Source organism: Hypanus sabinus, chromosome 2 (assembly GCF_030144855.1).
Source record: "Hypanus sabinus isolate sHypSab1 chromosome 2, sHypSab1.hap1, whole genome shotgun sequence".
NCBI lineage: Eukaryota > Metazoa > Chordata > Chondrichthyes > Myliobatiformes > Dasyatidae > Hypanus > Hypanus sabinus.
Genome location: NC_082707.1, coordinates 118,773,224 through 118,793,505, shown reverse-complemented (window position 1 = coordinate 118,793,505; position 20,282 = coordinate 118,773,224). Strand labels below are relative to the sequence as shown.

The window sequence follows — 20,282 nt, the reverse complement described above, 5'->3', positions numbered from 1 at the left end:
GTTTTTCAAAACCAACCTCTTTGCCCAGTCTTTTATTCCCCTGCTGTCTTCATGTCTTCTCCTAAGGTCCCAAGTCATAAAAATAGGCCCTTTGGTCTACCACATCCATGAGAACTATCAAACTCTCATTTACAGTCATCCAATCTTCTTCTCATCAATGGTCTCCAGATCCTCCCACCTCTATTTCACTTTACAGTAGCAAATTAAACTATCCAACTGCTTTCTTTTGGGGTAACAGAACACCAAGGGGAGCCCTATACAGACACAGAGAGAAATGTAGCTGACTGGATAAAGCCCCATTGTGCCAATGACAGGACTACATCAATAAGCCTGCTGTGGGTTTCTCTTTGGTACTTGCTACAGCCTTTGGAACAATTCGGCCAGTGAACTGTGACCTACATTAAACTCCCTTGATTATCGAGAAGTTGAAATATTGTCCAGGAGTGATTCTTCTCCCACAGGGGCAGGGGCTTGAAACAAAAATAGCCACAATTACTAGGGAACCTGCTGCAATCAACTTCTCCTTCTGTTAAATCAACAGATCCTAAACAGGACTCATGACTACAGGAAAACAGCCAGTACATATTGTTAAGCTACTGATGCAAAGAAACCATCACAACAATAATCATTTGCAGAAAACTATCTTCAGTCCTTCTGGTGTTTTGCATTTTGTACACCTTTAAATGTAGCAAAACATCTTAAAATATCTTGTAAGAGCATTATAAAACAAAATATGACATGAGGCAATGTAGTGACCTAGGTTTAATCTTGACCTCTGTGTGGAGTTTGCACATTCTCTCTGTGATTGTATGGGTTTCCTTATGTGCTCCAGTTTCTTCCCACATCCCAAAGATGTGTGGTTAGATAGATTAATTGACCACTGTAAACAGTTCCTTGTGTGTCAGCCATCACAGTAGAGGTTGGAGTTTTGGGAGGAACTTTTAAGAATAAAACTGAACAATTATAAATGGAAGCTTGATGATGTGCAGAGAATAGGTGGGCCAGAGGGCCCATTTCTAAGCTGTATGTTTCTATGACGTGAATCCCTAGAAGATTTGAATTGGCAATTGGCAATTACTATTGTCACAGTAAAAAAATGTGTTTTTGCATAACATCCATACATATCATTTCAAAACATAAGTACATCAAGATAGTACAAATGGAAAAGCAACAGATTGCAGAATATAAGAATCAGAATCAGGTTTATTATCACTGGCATGTGTCGTGATACTTGTTAACTTAGCAGCAGCAGTTCAATGCAATACATAATACAGAAGAGAAAAAAACAAAATAATAATAATAGATCAATTACAGCATACATATATTGAATAGATTAAAATCTGTGCAAAAACATAAATAATATATATATTTTTAAAAATGAGGTAGCATCCAAGGGTTCAATGTCCATTTAGGAATCGGATGGCACAGGGGGAGAAGCTGTTCCTGAATTGCTGAGTGTGTGCCTTCAGGCTTCTGTACCTCCTACCTGATGGTAACAGTGAGAAAAGGGCATGCCCTGGGTGCTGGAGGTCCTTAATAATAGATGCTGCCTTTCTGAGACACCACTCCTTGAAGATGTCCCAGGTAATTTGTAGGCTAGTGCAAAGTGATGGAGCTGACTAAATTTACAATTCTCTGCAAGCTTCTTTCGGTCCTGTGCAGTAGCCCACCCCCTCCCCAATACCAGACAGTGATGCAGCCTGTCAAAATGCTCTCCATGGTACATCTATAGAAGTTTTTGAGTGTACTTGTTGACATACCAAATCTCTTCAAACTCCTAATGAAGTATAGCTGCGTTCTTGCCTTTTTTATATAACTGCATCGATATGTTGAGACCAGGCTAGATCCTCAGAGATCTTGACACCCAGGAACTTGAAACTGCTTACTCTCTCTACTTCTGATTCCTCTACAAAGATTGGTATGTGTTCCTTCGTCTTACCCTTCCAGAAGTCCACATTCAGCTCTTTCATTCACATTGTTGTTGCGACACCACTCCACTAGTTTGCATATTTCACTCTTGTACACCCTCTTGTCACCACCTGAGATTCTACCAACAATGGTTGTATCATCAGCAAATTTATTGATGGTATTTGAACTATGCCTAGCCACACAGTCGAGGGTATAGAAAGAGTAGGGCAGAGGGCTAAGCACACACCCTGAGGTGCACCACTGTTGATCGTCACTGAGGAGATTTCATCACCAATCCACACAGATTGTGGTCTTCCAGTTAGGAAGTCGAGGATCTAATTGCAGAAGGAGGTACAGAAGCCCAGGTTCTGCAACTTCTCAATCAGGATTCTGAGAATGATGGTATTAAATGCTGAGCTATAGTCGATGAACAGCATCATGACACAGGTGTTTGTGTTGTCCAGGTGGTCTAAAGCCGTGTGAAGAGCCACTGAGATTGTATCTGCTATTGACCTATTGTGGCAACAGGCAAATTGCAATGGGTCCAGGTCCTTGCTAAGACAGGAGTTCAGTCTAGTTATGACCAATCTCTCAAAGCATTTCATCACTGTAGATGCGAGTGCTACCGGGTGATAGTCATTAAGGCAACTCACGTTATTCTTCTTAGGCACTGATATAATTGTTGCCTTTTTGAAGCAAGTGGGAAGTTCCGCCAATAGCAGTGAGAGGTTGAAAATGTCCTTGAATACACCCGCCAGTTGGTCGGCATAAATTTTCAGAGCCTTACCAGGTACTCTATTGGGACCTTCAGCCTTGCAAGGGTTCACTCTCTTTAAAGACAGCCTAACATTGGCCTCTGAGATGGAGATCACGAGGTCATCAGGTGCCACAGGGATACAGGTGCATAGTGTTACAGTTATAGAGAAAGCACAGTGAAAACACTAGACCAAAAGGCAAACAGTTAGGTTTTACATAAGCTTGAGGAAGTGGTAGAGATTGTCAAAGGTTTAGGGAACAAATACCAGTTTAGGGCCAAGGCCACTAAATAGCCAGCAATCACAAGTGAATAGAGCTAGAGCTATTTCTGAGATCATCCCTGAAGGAGAACAGATACCTTGGAGGAGAATACAGATGTAGAAAAGAATTGTAGACCTGTGGACATCTGAAAACAAGGATGAGAACCACACAATATTGTAATTCCATAACTGGGAACTAATATAAAGTTGATGATATTGTGTAATTGGTATGTTGCAAGTTAGAACATGGCAGCAGACTTTGGATAATATCTAATTTTTAAGAGGGGGAGATTTGGAAAAGACTGTGTCAAAACAACCTAGTCTAGGGGATGATAAAAGCAAAGGTATGGGCTATAACACTATTATTTGAAGTAGGAGGGTTTACTGTGAAGATGCAAATAGGTGATCTTAGCAAGGATGCTGAAGACGTGCAGTAATTTCTGCTAAGCATCAAAAACTAAACCAGAAGTACAAATGTCTGGTTTGGCCTCAAACAGTACTCAGAAAATAAGGGCAATTACATGCCTGTACTTTGGTTTCAGGCCAGGCTGAAATGCTTTGCAGTAAATGATTACTTCCACTGCAATGTAAGAAGAGTGAGCGATAAGTAGTAATCAATGTCAAAAGAATAGAATCTTCAGAGTGAACATGTCAGGGGGATTGGGGGGAACAGGCCGAGAGCTGAATGTGCCAGGTTTCAGAGACGAACAGCAACTTTTCTGCCCATAGCACCGTCACTTCTACTGTGATATACAGTGAGCCACAAGCCAGGCTTTAAAGGATTGAGGGGAGAAGCCAAACCAACTTCAGGCCAACATTTCCAAAAATTCCACTCCTAGATTCCTCCTGAAAGGTTGAATATAGTTGGGTATTAAGGGAATCTAGAGAAGTGGGAATCATTCCGTCTTTACTTGTCTCTCATTCCACCTTCCCTCTGCCCATTTGATCCCAACTCATCCTTTGCTTCAACCACTCAACCCTCACTTCAGCTACTTGGAATCCACCTTTCCCTCTTTCTGACCACACAAACCTTGTCTGGCTGCCCAGTCCCCATTCATACCTCGCTGTGGCCACTCAACTGCTTACTCATCTCTTACCCTGGTCACTTGTCTCCTATGACTACCTGCTCTCTCTTTGCAAAGTGGTTTAAATAATGGGCAGTCCTCAAGTACAAATGATCTTCTTTTAACAAGATTATCAAAACAAATATTAGCTCAATAACAAACTGTTTCAGGAAAAAAGTGAAATCTATCCCATATTAGTAATAAAATTCCTAGCAAAAAGAAAACAACGCTTAAGTTATCTAAATAAGTAATGCTGACCCATTAATCCTGAGTAGATTGTGTTTGATATTAAACATAGATCAATTTGAGTACTCTTGCAATCCTCACTGTGCATGCTAATCCTATTAATCAAGGCCAGATTTGGATGCAAGCAGCTCTGGCACCAGAATCACTGCAGAGTTTTGTGGTATTATGTATCCTGAATAATACAGAGCAAGTTTTATTTAATTGCCAGTGAATCATAGCTCTCAGATCTTCTGAAGTAGAGCTTCAAAAACACAGGCCACATCGTTGGTGGTTTCAAGCTCTTCAAGCACAAGCAGGACATGATTTAGGTTGTGTTTTCATTCTCACACAGCCCTAAAAGCAGTACCATAGAACACGTTTCTTACCAATGGAGATCTAGTCCCAATCTAACAGGGACAGGTCAATTTCCAGACCAAAGAATCTTTGCTGCTTGTTGAAAAGATGACGCAAGACTAAAGAAGCAGAAACTGGCAGTTGAAGGATGTATGGAGAAGAAATTCCAGGAATCAGATGAGTTATCTTATGGTTTTGAACTTCGACCAAGTGTAGAATTAAAACTTTCTATAATCAAGCTAAAGTGATAAAGTGTCCTGAAACACTTTGTAGAGATTCTTATTTTATCCATGAAGAGGGACTACACCATACTAAAAAGTTAGGGTGATCAATAGCCACATTATGTGGGATCACTCAATTCTACAGCCAAATGATGTCAGGACCTTTCCATCCTACAGTTGTGAATGAACTGGGTCAACTCCAGCCCAATGTCAGAGATCAATAGAATCAATCCAAAAGTCACTAGATCATTCCATCCTATGGCTACGGAACACCAGACTAATTCAATCACATAGCTGAGAGTCACTGGGATCCTTCACTCTCTTAAGTGAAGAATGCTGGAATCTATCCCTAGAATATAAGAGCAGGAAGATTATGGTGCAACATTATAAAACATCAATTATGCCATGGCTACAAGCAGTGCACAATTCTGGTTGCCACACTATAGTACAGATATAATGGAGAGGGTACTGAGGATGTTGCCTAGGATGGTGTCTCAATTATGAGGAGTTATGATGATAGCATCGGTTTATTTTCTTTGGAGTAGTTGGAGCTGAGATATACAAAGAGAGGCATAGACAGGGTAGAGAGTTGTAAACTTTATCACATAACAGGGTCATAATACATTAGTTTAGTGTAAGAGATAAGATTTTCAGAGGAGATCTACGGGAGGGTTTTTTAATCCAAATGATTGCAAACTGAAATATGTGGCCTGGAGGGCTAGTGGAGACAGGTTCTCCCAGAGCATTGAAATATCTGGAATGGCACCTGAATCACCAAGGTATGAAAGGCTATACATTAAGTGCTCCCAAATGGGATTGGTAAAGATAGGTGTCAGGCGTCAGCATGGACACAGTGGGTTCAAGGTGTTTCATTGCTGTATAATTCAACCCCAAGTTACTCTGAATGGGATTTCTCCTGTCAGACCCTCAATCACTCTGTACCCCACTGGGAAGGTGGGTGTACTGCAAAGAGAGCCCAGAATCACTCCATACCTTTGTTGGATGAATGAAGATCAGCATGAGGTGTGGTGACATGCCTGATATTCGATTTATGACAAAGACTGCTGGAGGAAATGCTTCTAAACCACTGTTAAATGTAGCAATGCATGTTTGGGTTAGCAACATAAACATGTTTGATGTAAAACTTGCAATGGAACCCAGAATAACTGAATCTGTTGATAGCAATAGGTCTGAGCAAGGATCTAAAGGAAGAGTCTGGAAATAGCAGAAACCACTTTAATCAGTGGACACAAGAGGCCATCCTGTGGCTATGATACTGTCACCACAACTTTATTGATTTGGCTTGGATAACCTTCTGACAAGACATCTTTTGAGAAAGGACATGAATTTCTATCATTATTTCCCAGTCTTTACTTTATCCCCCCCCCCCTTTCAGGCTTCACCTGTCACCTGGTGTTTCTCTCTTCCCTCCCCCCACCTTTTAAATCTACTCCTCAGCTTTTCTTCTCCAGTCCTGCTGAAGGGTCTCAGCCCGAAATGTCAACTGTACTCTTTTCCATGGATACTACCTGGCCTGCCGCGTTCCTACAGCATTTTATGTGTATTGCTTGGATTTCTAGCATCTGCAGATTTTCTCTTGTTTGTGATTTAATTTCTATCATGCCTTTTGCAGTGATCTGCAAGAATTTACAGCTGATGAATTATGTGAAGAGAGTAATCACTGTTGCAGGGTACAACAGCACAGGAGAATGGCAAACAAGCAGAGGTGTGTTACTGGATGCAAAGTCTGTCTTATGATTTTGAATAGTAGCCTTTGAGACAGCTTGAGATGTTTTACCATATAAAAGATGCCAATATACATGTAAGTTGTTGTTAGATAAATGTTTGCCTACTCCCTGGGAAAACAGTACTTTCATGAGATACACCTGAGAGGGCCGACTTGGGCTACGTCCACACTAGACCAGATAATTTTGAAAACGCTGGTTTCGTGTAAGAACAATAGGCATCCACACCAGGCATTTTTAAAAATCCCTCCGACAACATTAAAACGGGTATTTGGGTGAACCTCCACCTACTGGGCATGCGCAGAACTCAACTACAGACAACAAGCGACGTGTTTTATGTCGAATCTTGCCGTAAAAGACTTGGTGCATGTTTGTCCAGTTACAGACTAGAAAAACTTAAAAGGAACTTGCCAAATGACGGACAGCTGGATGACTTAAAACTAAAACAACAAATACTGGAACGTATGGAGGCAACTGACAGGGAGTTCACGGACAGTATGACCTGGCTGACGATGAACATTGAAAAACTGACTAACTCTGCTGCAGAGAGACTTGTAATGATGTGGAATATGATGGCTTCCCCCACCCCCAGTACTTTTCACCGCCACAATAACAGCCTCACAGCCACAATAGCTACACATACGGACACACAGACCCCCAGGTGGCCCTACCAACATCATCCACATTCCCACAGAGGAGTCACCCTAGAAACATTTCCTACAGCCATAGTCTCTTCACCGATGAAAGGGACGACAGCTACAACTAAATGCAATAAGGCTTGTTACTAGGCAAAAGTGAAATTTGCTGTTACCTCATTTGTTTGCCTTTACTTTTGCCATGTCTTTCTGTATTATTTTGCTGTATTTAACATGTGCAATAATTCAATTTCAAGTCTTATGCATTTATAACCTATTTATTATTATATTATGTTTCTTTTATATATGAAATTCAATAAAAAGATTGAAAAAAAAGAGAAAATGAGTTACTGGGCAAAAGCCATTTTATTTTTACCCGAGTAAAAGTGAAACTTACAATTTTCCTTTTTTGGCCTTAATATTTTCACATCTATGCCAAACATAAGCTACTACTTAAAAATGGAATTTTGGAAGTGGTGACAATTGCATCTATTGAATGTTTGCACAAGCAATACATTAATAAAGCACTTTGTTAAATGTATAAAACATGTCTGCATCAGTGTCATCTTGTATTTCTATACAATGTTACTTTAGGCTGCTACACATCTATTGTCAGAGAAGTACTTGCATAAATAGGTAAACCACTTTCATACGAGCAAGAACAGAAAACAGGGCAAAGTATACTTATTTATTCAGTAAGTTATGGGTCAAAGCATTTGGTGAGTACATTTCCAACTTTTCTGGCTTCAGTCTTGTTGCCGTCTGTTCTGAAATTGTTAGGTTGTATGGGGGGTTGAAATTCTCTGTCATACTGCAAAGCTGCAGTAACATTCTGCTCAGGGACAGCCTCCTGAAGCCGTCTGCCATTGTTGTTGTGGTGTTGGAGGTTGCGTTCAAGAAAACAATGAAATGCTGCACTGCCACCACCATCTGTTTCGGCACGTCATGACAGTGTTTTTAAAAAGCTTTGGTTACCCCGTACATACTACACCACCCAATCGATGTTTTCAGATTTATAGTCTGGAGAGCGCTGTAGAAAAGTTCAGTTTTCAGGGAAGGAAAACGCCATTTCACTGTGGACAGAGGGTCAAAACGAAGAGAAAAAGATCCGGTTACAGATTTATCTGGTCTAGTGTGAACGTAGCCTAGGTCTGGGTTTAAGTACACTTTCTAGAATCTGTACTTTCTCAGACCTTCACTGGAATATTCAGATTGTGTGCTTGAATCTTTGAGGAAACCTCTGACATTAAGCAATAAACAATCTGATGCGGAAACTCGGCAGGTCGAGCAGTATCTGTGTGAGGAAAGGAATTTTCAACTATTCTGGACATTCCTACCATCTTTGACTTAGAGACAATGGTTCAACCTTTGAAACAAAGATGAAAAGGTATCTGGAATTCATTTAGGTGATTGTCACAACTATAATGAAGTTATATTAGAGACCAGAGTCCAAACCTCATCTGTACTGAGTTAGCTAATCTCAACTAATGGGGAAGGTAGGACTGCATTATTGCCAGAGGTGAGGTAGTAGAAGTGGAATAAGCTGATCAGAATCAGATTTAATATCACCGGCATATGCCATGAAATTTGTTAACTACGGCAGCAGTAAAATGAAATACATGATAAATAAATATAGAGAAGAAACTGAGTTACATTTGGGGTATATATGTCTATTAGGTTAAGTCAAAATAAGTACTGCAAAATAACAGAAATAAGAAGTAACAAGGTAGCGTTCTTGGGTTCAATGTCCATTTAGGAATTGGATGGCAGAGGGGAAGAAACTGTTCCTGAATAACTGAGTGTGTGCCTTTAGGCTTCTGTATCTCCTTCCTCACTGTTTGTAGCAATGAGAAAAGAGCATGTCCTAGGTGGTAGGGATTCTTAATGAAGGACGCTGCCTTTCTGAGGCACTGCTGCCTGAAGATGTCTTGGATACTATGGAGGCTAGTACCTATAAAGGAGCTGACTAATTTTACAAGTTTCTGCAACTTATTTCAATCTTGTGGAGTAGCTCCCCTATACCAGATGATGATGCCGCCAATCAGAATGCTCTCCACAGTACATTTGTAGAAATTTTCAAGTGTTTTAATTGACAAATCAAATCTCCTCAAACTCCTAATGAAATATAGCCGCTGTCTTGCCTTCTTTACAGCTGCATCAATATGTTGCACCCAGGGTAGGTCCTCAGAGAAAATGTATTATTTTAACAATAAGCTACATAAGAGATCAACTAACTAAGCGACACCCAGGAACATAAAAGTTCTCACTCTCTCCACTTCTGATCCTCTATGAGGACTGCTTCATGTTCCCTCTTCTTATCCTTCCTGAAGTCCACAATCAGCTCTTCGGTCTTACATATAAATAGATATAGATGAGTATTAGAGTGCATGTCAGGAGGACTTAGGACTGAAGAAACCTGTGTCAATAGAATCCCATTTTGAAACTTCTGATCATAAATCTAATATACATATTTATTGTGAAGTAAAAAAATACAACTGTTGGGGGAACTGACTGGGCCAGGCAGTGGTTGTGGAGGCAAAGGGATAGGAAGTATTTTGGGTTAAGACCTAGTATCAGGACTGATGCAAGACCTTGGCCTAGAAATTCAATAATTCCTGTTCCCTCACCTGCTGGGTTCATCTAGCTGCAGATCCCAGCATCTGCAGTCCATTGTGTCTCCATATTTTGTGGGGAGTCTCCCACAGTAAGAATTATACATCCAGGCCCTGAGAAACAGTGGGCCAAATAGCCATCTCATTATCTCAATCTCCTTATGCACGCCTCTTCCCAAGGTTCACAACAGGGGAGTGGAAATATAGAGAAATATCCTCGGACTTCCAGCCAGGTACAGGTATCAATTGTAATTGATGGTTCGATGACAAACCCTGCCATCTTCATCAGGGATGTTACCTGGGCATGTCTAGTCCAGTGGTATTTATACCTGTCACACATGCTACTTGATTTCATTCATCCTCATCCAATCAGGTTTCCACTGTCCCATCTTGCTTACAATCAAATTAAAGTCTTACTTAGAGGAAGACCTTAATCGTTGAAGTCAATCGCACGTTGGAAACCCACGTCAAGGAGCTCTGGAGGTGTATCCATTTGGGTTACCTGAAGAAATCAGCAGCAGCAGAATATTGTATTCGCAATAGCCATAGGATTGACTTCAACGGCACAAAACTACTGTGCCGCACCAATGGCTTTTGGGACCACCTGGTGAAGGAAGCCGTTGAAATAAAACTAGAGAAAAGGAATTTTAACAAAGATGGAAGTCTTGCTGTAAGAAAGAACTGGAATTTGATTGTAAACAAGGTGGGACAGTGGAAACCTGATTGGATGAGGACTAACCAGTCAGGAGGGACAAATGACAGGGGTATATATACCACCAGACTGGACATGTTGAAGTATCATCCCTGATGAAGATAGCAGAGCTTCTCATTGAAATGTCATCAAAATGTCGGTTAAAATTGATACCTGTACCTGACTGGAAGCACAAGAAGAGTTTATTTGTCATATGAGCTGGGAAAGTACTAGATCCTTTTCCACAGAGAAATATTGTTTACCTGTGGTTGTGCTAGGAAACCTCCAAAGACCGGTATATCACTTGTTTTGAGTCGGGACTTCCTGCAAAGTTAAGTGACTGATGACCATGAAGCAGCAGTTGCAGGGTGGTAAATGATAGTGGGCACAGCAATGTCATGAGATGGGCAACTGCTAATAAGGGTGGGAAGAATGAGAGCAGTGGTTACATATGGAGAGGGGTGATGGTTAAATTAGAGGGTAATTCATTTTCCCAGACTCCCAAAAATAACTGGCCAAAACAGAATAAACCCCATCTCATCCTCATTTTAACTCTACCTCATTTTCTCAATCACCTCTCATCCCATGGAGCCTCACTTCTTTTAGGCAAGCTTGTTTCTAGTTTCCTCACCTATATCTCTCTCCCATTCATTTCTTCAGCAAGCTCTATTTCCTATAATGGTGGGAGGTCACAGGATAAAGGCCCAAAGTCCTGTGCCTCTTGCTCAGTGGAAATTCCAATCCTACATCCAGTGGGTTATACCCAGGGCCAATGTTAGCTGACAGGACATAGCTTAGAGGTCCTGACTCATGGCATTGGTTTTCCTTTCCCCATTGACAGTGCACTATTATTGGGTCCTGAAGCACCTTAACCAGATCAAGCAGTAGTGCAATAAGGTTTCCTCATAATCTAATAGGAGGATAAAGGTTAAGGCAATTGGTTTAAGGCAATTAATGTGAATATTATTCAGCAGGCATGAGTCTTTAATTGTAGTAACTTTGACGCACACTTTCCAACATTACAACACTAGCCCCATCCAAAAACTTCCATTCAAGTCTGGCACTCACAGCAACAGAAGCAATTTCGAACTGAACATTTCCTTCACAGATGCAGAGAAAGACAACTGTCCCAATCCTTTCCCAAACCAGCTCCTCTTGAGAAACATTCATCACCTGTGTGAAATTCCATCTGTGGGCAGAAAGCCAGGAGGCCAGAGATGGGGTAAAGAGTTCTCTTTGCAGTTTGATCAGCGATTTGCAATTTTTATGGTGGAATTTTTTTTTTAACAACAGGCTTGAATGAAATAGCATTCAGAGAGCATTAATGTCAACTTCCCAGCCACTAGTTCTAATTTCAGTTGGTAAGAAATCTGCCACCACCAGCAGTCTACATTGAAGCAGATGATCTAGACTCCACCACCTGGAAATAAGATGCTTCTGTTATCAAATTAATTAAAACATTCTCAGTTTTATATTTTGAAATAGTTATAATGTGGGACATACAAGACATCATTGGAATTTGCAAAACAGTCATTGTATAAATTATAAAAGTAGGGGTTGCAGTGGGATTAGATGGAAAATGAGCACGTCACTGATCAGATATCAGATCAGCCAGTGCTATAAACAATGGTTCAGGTATCTGTGAGATCATCAACTCCACTAAATACCAGCTCATGGCATGAAAAGTGATTTTTTTTTGTTATTTTATATGTAATAGACATACCACACACACCTAAGAATACTGAAAATGATGACAAGAATTTAAGGTCAGACAGAGTTAATTCCATGTGCAGGGAAACAGGAGTGAACAGGCATCAGATGACAAATCAGTTAGAGTTGGGTTTGTGCAAACTATGTACTGACTGTGATTTTACCCATTTGCCTCCAATAACACCAGCACAGTGATGCTGTGATAGTGCTGCTGCTGTAAAGCACTCACAACCCAAGTTCAATCTTAATGTCAGGCGCTGTCTGAGTGGAGTTTGCACTTTCTCTCTGTGATGGATGGATTTCCTCAAGGTGCTAACAGCTTCCTCTCAGTCCCAAAGATGTGTTGGTAAGTTAAGTAGGCACTGTAAATTGTCACCAGTGAACTGGAGGTGAGTTAGCATGGACTCAATAGAAAGAATGGCTTCCTTCTATGTCATAAGAGAACATGAATGTGATTGCTGTGGTTTGACAATTTTCTACCTGTTTGAGAGCAGGTACTGAGGCAACACATGCAGGAGTAAATTGTTCTTTTTGCTTTCTGTGTGCTGCACTTTGAAAATTACAGGCCCTCACCACGAATGTTTTGGAGTTATGTTTCCTCTTATTTTTTCTACAGCTGCGCAAACCAACCTTTGCTGTAAGCAGGAAATTTCTACACAGCCTGAAAACAGCGTGGCACTTTATATTAACATTATATAAAGAAAATCTAGCTGCGTGGCAACAAAGGATATGTGCGCAGGAGCATTTCAGGTACTGTGCGGCAGCGTGTCCACACAGCTTAGAGGGAACAGTGCTAGGGAGGCCGGTGGTATGCATTTGCCAGCTACCTTAATATTAGCTGGAACTTCCCCACGTCAAACCCAAGAAGAATACATTCTATTTAACAAGTTTATGACTATTTTGTGAATCCTACCTAGAGATATACAGCTTGTTATTCATTACAAAACCTTCAATAGCATTTAAAATCTTGCATACACCACAATCTTTTAAAAGAATATCATTATTAGCCCAGGATAGTCTTGGGTTAAATATATTAATCAGTTTTATTATTAAGAGTGACAAAACAGGATTAAAATGCTTCTCATGATTATCTATTCCTATAGGTCAAGCCACTTGTGCAGGCATCTTCTGCTGTGTGTTAGTCTGTTTGCAGCTGCATTTATGACCCGTGAACTGTTCAGGTTATGAACAGTTCGGAATGGAACCCTGCCTGATGTGGGGAACGACCTGTATGTAGAAAGGCAGATTTTAATATCTACAGCACTATTTATGATCCTCTTGGGAAATTCCAAAATGCCTTACAGGCAGTGAATCAGCCTCAAAGTATAGTCGCTGTTGCAATAGAATCTAACAGGCACAAGGGCCTAGATCAGTGTTATCATAAGGTCTTTGTACTCATTTCTCTGGCATAACAGGATGTTGATTATGGCAAAATTGTGCTGCAAGCACTCTATCAGGAGGTGGATTCCAGTGGAGTTATATTTCCTTACTCTAACCTTACTCGTCAACTTAGTAACAAATGGCATGTTTTCCAACCCAGCACTGAAGGAGGGTTAGTTTATCTCCCCCTGGGCTGTGGACCAAAGATTTTCCAAGGTCGAATATGTTCTTCTTGAGCTTTATCAAGAGCTTCTGGGGTTGAGAGAATGTGCTAATGAAGTGGCATGCTCATTCCATATTGACTGAGCCAGAGGTCCATGAGACGATTTGCCTGTTCTACAGAGGTGCAAGTGAAATGGTAAATAATTTTGATCTTGATGGCAAAGCCTAACCTATGAAGACATTACCTTCCCCTGGTTTGCCCCACAGAGGAAGTGTACTCACTACCTTGTTCTAGAAGCTGGTCAGTGATGTCATTGCTATAGTGTCCAAATTCCCAAACCATAATGACAGTACAATCTTACAGTCTATCACAGCCAGAGTAGTCCATGAGGTTCTGCATTTCACATTCAGGAGTGGAGCCTTCATCTGTGTGCCTTCTTTTAATTGCAGTTAGCTGTTGTATATCAGCTACTGCACAGACTTTGACAAAATAAACTCTTGGTTCGGAAACAAGGGAGCCAAAACAACTGGAAGCCGAGTCTGCAGCACAGACATTACTATCAACACAACGGACTCGTGAAGCAACAAACTGAAGGTCAAGGTACAAATCAAGGCAAAGGAAGCAACTATTACCTTCAGACCAGTGTAGATTATCTACCATTGGCCAAAAGCTGACAGGGCTTCTGGTGGCTGAGAATGACAGCCCAATTCAGCAACAACAACATTCAACTGCAACATGACTTCTACCCATTTGACTTCCTGTCATTTGAGGTAGCAGCTAATATTTCTTTAGCCCTTAGAATTACATTATCATGGTAAGAGCTGAGGAAGTATAGACAAGTATAAACCTAAAGAACATCTCTTTCCTTGGTAAAGGATTTACAACCTTTATTATCTCTATTTTTCCCTTTCAGGGTTCTTTTGAAGACCCTGGCCTGGAGTTACATGCTGACTATGGTTCTGTGTGGGAATGGGACCTGCTCTCGGTGTTACTCGGCACGCCAAGGTCTCAACCTAAGAGCTCAGTTCGCTGAGATCTCATGGCTCTGAAGACAGGCAATCGAAGGTTGGTGTCCGGGCAGGATACCGATGTGTCGTGGGAAATGAAAGATCTCTGGCCAAATGCCCAGAGACCCAAGATCTTTGGGCACAGAGCTCGATAAAACCAATGCAACGGACTTTTAACATCGTAAACCAGAGAGTTGTTTGTTATGTCTTCCCTCTCGCTGCAAAACAGAGATACTCCTTTCTCCCTTATTAGAGAGAGAGAGAGAGCCTGTGGTATGTTGAATACCAGGTGTATGCGTAGTATTTGGAGTAACTGCAAGTCTGTGTCTTTGCTGTTGTCTTTGCTCATAATTAAGTGCTTGGTTTTCCTTTGCTGGTGGGGGGAAGGTGGGGGGATCGTTGTTTGCTGCCATTTACATGCGGGAGGGAGAGAAGCTGGGGGAACTTTGGGGTTCTAACATTTTAACTGTCATTCATTTTTTGGGGGCACTCCTCTGTTTTTTGTTGATGGTAGCGAAGTAAAAGTGTTTCAGGATGTATATTGTATACACTTCTCTGACATTAAATATACCTTTGAAATTAAGGTGCTCATATGATCACAAACATCGTGCATCAGTGTGGAAATGAGACTAAGCATCCATGCTGTTGGGTCATCTGCAACAAGAGTATTAAAGGCTCTTATGCACACGAACAACTGAAGGGTTCCCTGTACCGAGACGTGGTTCTACTGTTTGGCAGAAATGGTCCTGCGAGGGGACTGACCCATAAATCAAGTGAAAATCAAGACACAAAGGAAGCATCCATACCTTCAGATGACAATAAATTATCCACCACTGAGTCTGGCCTAAAGTTGGCAGCTCGTCTTTGACCAATCCTGGTTGTAATTTGGTTTGTCAGAATGACCTGCAAAAGACAATAACTCTGTTATAACAGGGGGATGGTGTACCTCACTTTATCTGCCTTTCCAATCATCCTATCAAATCTACATGGTCTTTAGCTATGGTTGCTTTTCCCAAATGTATGCATAACAAGCCAAGCAACAGCTTTAGAGTTATAGAGCTATACAGAAGGGAAATAGGCCCCTCAACCCAACTCATTGATGGTGATCTAGATGTGTTCCTGAGTCATTTCCACACCTATATTTGGCCAATGTCTTTCTAAACATTTCTTAGCCATGTACCTGTCCAAATGTCTTTTAAACATTGTAAATGCACTTACTCTGTTATGTTGTTCCACATTCAACACCCTCTGAGTGAGAAAATAGACCTCTTATGTCCCTATTACGTTGATTGTTTCTTACACTCAAAACTGTGTGGCTTCCAATTTTATACCCTGCTATCTCGGAAAGAAGACAGTGACAATCCATTTATCTATGCCCCTCCTGGTTCATTTATAGATGTCTATAAGGTCATCATTCAGGAAGGTCTCTGTACAACCCAAAATCCGCCAGTCCCAGCAATATTCTTGTGAATCTTTTCTGCACCCTCTCTAACTTCATCACATCTTTCCTACAGTATGTAAACCAGAACTACACACAATAGTCCAGATGTGATCTCTTCTACAGCTGTAACATACTATTCCAACTCTTAAACTCTATGCAGTCCAATAAAGGCAAATATGTTATAACAGCTTCTTCATCACTTTGTCTATCTATATTATCACTTTCATGGAATATGGTGAACCAGAAACCTTGTATTCCCAAGTTTCTGTATTCAATGTATTTTCCAGGATCCACTCATTAACTGTGTATGCCCTAGGTTTAGTTTCCCAAAATGCATCACTTCACACTTGTCTCAGTTAAACTACCTCTGTCATTCCTTTGCCACTTTTCTGATTGATTGAGATATGTTGTGACCTTAGACATGTCACACAACCAATTTGGTGTCGTCTGCAAATGTACAATGCGTGCCACTGACGTTCTCATCTAAATCATTAGTCATCCAAACTCATGCAATCAAACCTTTCAGATCAGCCTATCACAGGGGTTCTTGTCGAACGTCTTGTTGATGCTTCAGTGTACAGCCTCATCCTTTTCAATCTGCTTTATCTCCCTTCAGAAAACTCAAATTCATGAGATAAGATTTCTGCAGGCACAAAGCCGTGCTGACTAATCACAGCCCTAATCAGAACTTGCGTTTCCAAATGTTGATGGGTCCTTAGTATCATCTCAATAACATTCCTCCACACTGATGTTAGGTTCACTGGCTTGTCTTTGCAGTCCTTGTAAAATAAAGACATAAATCTCTGCCAGGGAGATATAGCTACCTTTTATGTACATTAAGAATGTTAATACCTCTGCATTTTTTAATGTTGATTATGTTTCAGGATATTGCTATTCTCTTTCTTTAATTTCCTAGCTTCTTTGGATGTTCTCAAGATGCAAAGATTCAAGATTCAAAGTGTATTTATTATTAAAGTATGTATAGATTATCCAACCTTGAGATTTGTTTGCTTACAGGCAGTCACAAAGCAAGGACCCAAATAAAAAGATAAGACCACCCCCCAGTACGAACAAAGGTGGCAAAGGCATAAATCACGTGAACAACAGAAGCGAGTAACAACAGCAACGTTCCGAACCAAATCCCTGAGGCAGCCCGGAGAAAGCCCAAAGCTTCGGTATTCAGTTCATCATATTAGTGGGGCAAATTGCCACAAGGTTTGCAGACAGAAAGCACAGTAGCTGGGGGCATTCTCACAGCCTTAGTGTTGCGGAGAGAAGAGCCCCCAGACTATCTGGGCCAGCATTTAAATTATCCCAACCTTGCACTAGGACCTGGCCTTGCCATGGTGAATCACCCTGGGTTTGGATTTCACTGCCAGACAAGTCATTCTTCACCTCTCCAAATTGGCTCAATGCTCAGAGTAATCCAACCTCACCTAACACTCTGACTTCCAGTATATCTGGGCCAGCATTTAGATCGACTATATAGCAGACTGTGCCTCACATTAGGACCCGGGCCTTGCTGCAGCAAATCACTCTGGGCCTAGTACACGCTGCCCAGTAATTTGGTTCAGACCTGGATTTCACTTCTGAAGAAGCCATACTTGACCTCTCCAAATCAGCTCGGTACTTAGAACAATCCACCCTCGCACTCGGGCCAGCTGGGTGGGCATCCGAGCTCCTCTGAACTGTCTCCTCCCCCCCCACCCCCCGAACAGTTCACTCCAACCAGCATGCCTCCAACTTCAAGTGCATTGATTTTGCAGTGCACCAGCAGGGCACATATGTAAATTTGCTTTGCTTTTGCTCGCCTCTTCATTGTTTGCGGTGATAGTTTATCACAATTTACTTTAAAAATTGTTATTAATAATATTTATAATCAAATTCCTTTGCTTTCAAATCACCAGTAAGCCATCACACATCTTCAGTAGTGCCATTTTAAACAGGAAGTAAATACAGATGAGAAGACTGATGCCATTCTTCCTGCCACAAGACCTCCTATGTTACAGTCTGGCACGATGGTCTCACCCACAAAGGGCACTGCGATACAAGGCAAACAACAGGTAGGCTGATCAGTGAAAGCAGCTTTTTTCAAGCACTCTCTCTCCTGATAATAGACAATAGACGGTAGGTGCAGGAGTAGGCCATTCGGCCCTTCTAGCCAGCACCACCATTCACTGTGATCATGGCTGATCTTTCTTTCTTTCTAAATCTTTTTATTAATATTAGTAATATGGACAGAATACAGATGATATATTGATAAAGAAATTACCAACATACACATTCCATTACATATGAAAAAAAAACATACATAATAGTTACAATATAAATAAGTTTACCAAGACGTAAGCCATAAGATATATGTATGGACATAGTAAATCTAAATATTTCATAATGTATAATATAAAAAAACAGAAAAAAGAAAGAAAAAAAAACAAAAAAAAATTTATATAATGCAAAACTAACTAATCTAATCTAATAACTATAACTAATAAGTAATATAAAAGAAAAAAAAACAAACAAAAGAGAAGAAGAAAAAAAAAAGTGGGCTGTTTATAATATCTCACAAAAATAAGTATTCATCAATGCCATCACTTCCGGTCCTCTCAAAATACATAAGCTAAAAGCGGGAAATCAAATGTACTTGGCACAGGGTCATATTACATCATATGAAAATGTTGAATAAATGGTCTCCATAACTTTTCAAATTTAATAGAAGCCTCAAAAGTACCACTTCTAATTTTTTCTAAATTTAAACATAACATAGTTTGAGAGAACCAATTAAATACAGTGGGAGGATCAATTTCTTTCCAATTCAACAATATAGATCTTCTAGCCATCAGAGTTAGAAATGCAATCATTCGACGGGCTGAAGAAGATAAATGCTGTGAATCTAACATTGGTAAACCAAAAATTGCGGTAATAGGATGAGGTTGTAAATCAATATTCAAAACCACAGAAATAATATCAAAAATATCTTTCCAATATTTCTCCAAAAATGAACACGACCAAAACATGTGAGTTAAAGATGCAATTTCAGAATGACATCTATCACAAATTCACTGTGATCATGGCTGATCATACACAATCAGTACCCCGTTCCTGCCCTCTCCCCATATCTCTTGACCCCGCTATCTATAAGAGCTCTATCTAACTCTCTCTTGAATGCATCCAGAGACTTGGCCTCCACTGCCTTCTGGGGCAGAGCATTCCACATATCCACCACTCTCTGGGTGAAAAAGTTCTTCCGCATCTCTGTTCTAAATGGCCTAACCCCTTATTCTTAAACTGTGGCCTCTACTTCTGGACTCACCCATCAATGGGATTATGCTTCCTGCCTCCAGTGTGTCCAATCCCTTAATAATCTTATATGTTTCAATCAGATCACCTCTCATTTTTCTAAATTCCAGTGTATACAAGCCCAGTCGCTCCAATCTTTCAACGTATGACAGTCCCGCCATTCCGGGAATTAACCTTGTGAACCTATGCTGCACTCCCCCAATAGCAAGAATGTCCTTTCTCAAATTTGGAGACCAAAACTGCACACAATACTCCAGGTGGGGTCTCACCAGGGCCCTGTACAGCTGCAGAAGGACCTCTTTACTCCTATACTCAATTCCTCTTGTTATAAAAGCCAGCATGCCATTAGCTTTCTTCACTGCCTGCTGTACCTGCATGCTTGCTTTCATTGACTGATGTACAAGAACACCAAGATCTCGTTGTACTTCCCCTTTTCCTAACTTGATTCCATTTAGATAGTAATCTGCCTTCCTGTTCTTGCTACCAAAGTGGATAACTTCACATTCATCCACATTAAACTGCATCTGCCATACATTTGCCCACTTACCCTACCTGTCCAAGTCACCCTGCATTCTCATAACATCCTCCTGACATTGCACACTGCCACCCAGCTTTGTGTCATCAGCCAATTTTCTAATCCCTTCATAGCTAATTTGCTAATCCCTTTTAATCCCTTCATCTAAATCATCAATGTATATTGTAAACAGCTGTGGTCCCAACACTGAACCTTGCGGTACCCCACTGGTCGCAGCCTGCCATTCCGAAAGGGACCTGTTAATCACTACTCTTTGTTTCCTGTCAGCCAGCCAA

At 40.8% G+C, this 20,282-nt stretch overlaps 1 protein-coding gene across 6 annotated transcripts in view; it reads right to left on the bottom strand.

Annotated features, from left to right (window-relative positions):
* Positions 1–20,282, bottom strand: part of rad51b (RAD51 paralog B) — a 562,125-nt gene that overhangs the window by 192,373 nt on the left and 349,470 nt on the right. For all 6 annotated transcript variants that reach the window (XM_059953396.1, XM_059953406.1, XM_059953376.1 and 3 more), the window contains exon 8: positions 15,538–15,634. In XM_059953396.1, the coding sequence (XP_059809379.1) occupies positions 15,538–15,634 (97 nt within the window). The remainder of the gene's footprint in view (positions 1–15,537; positions 15,635–20,282) is intronic.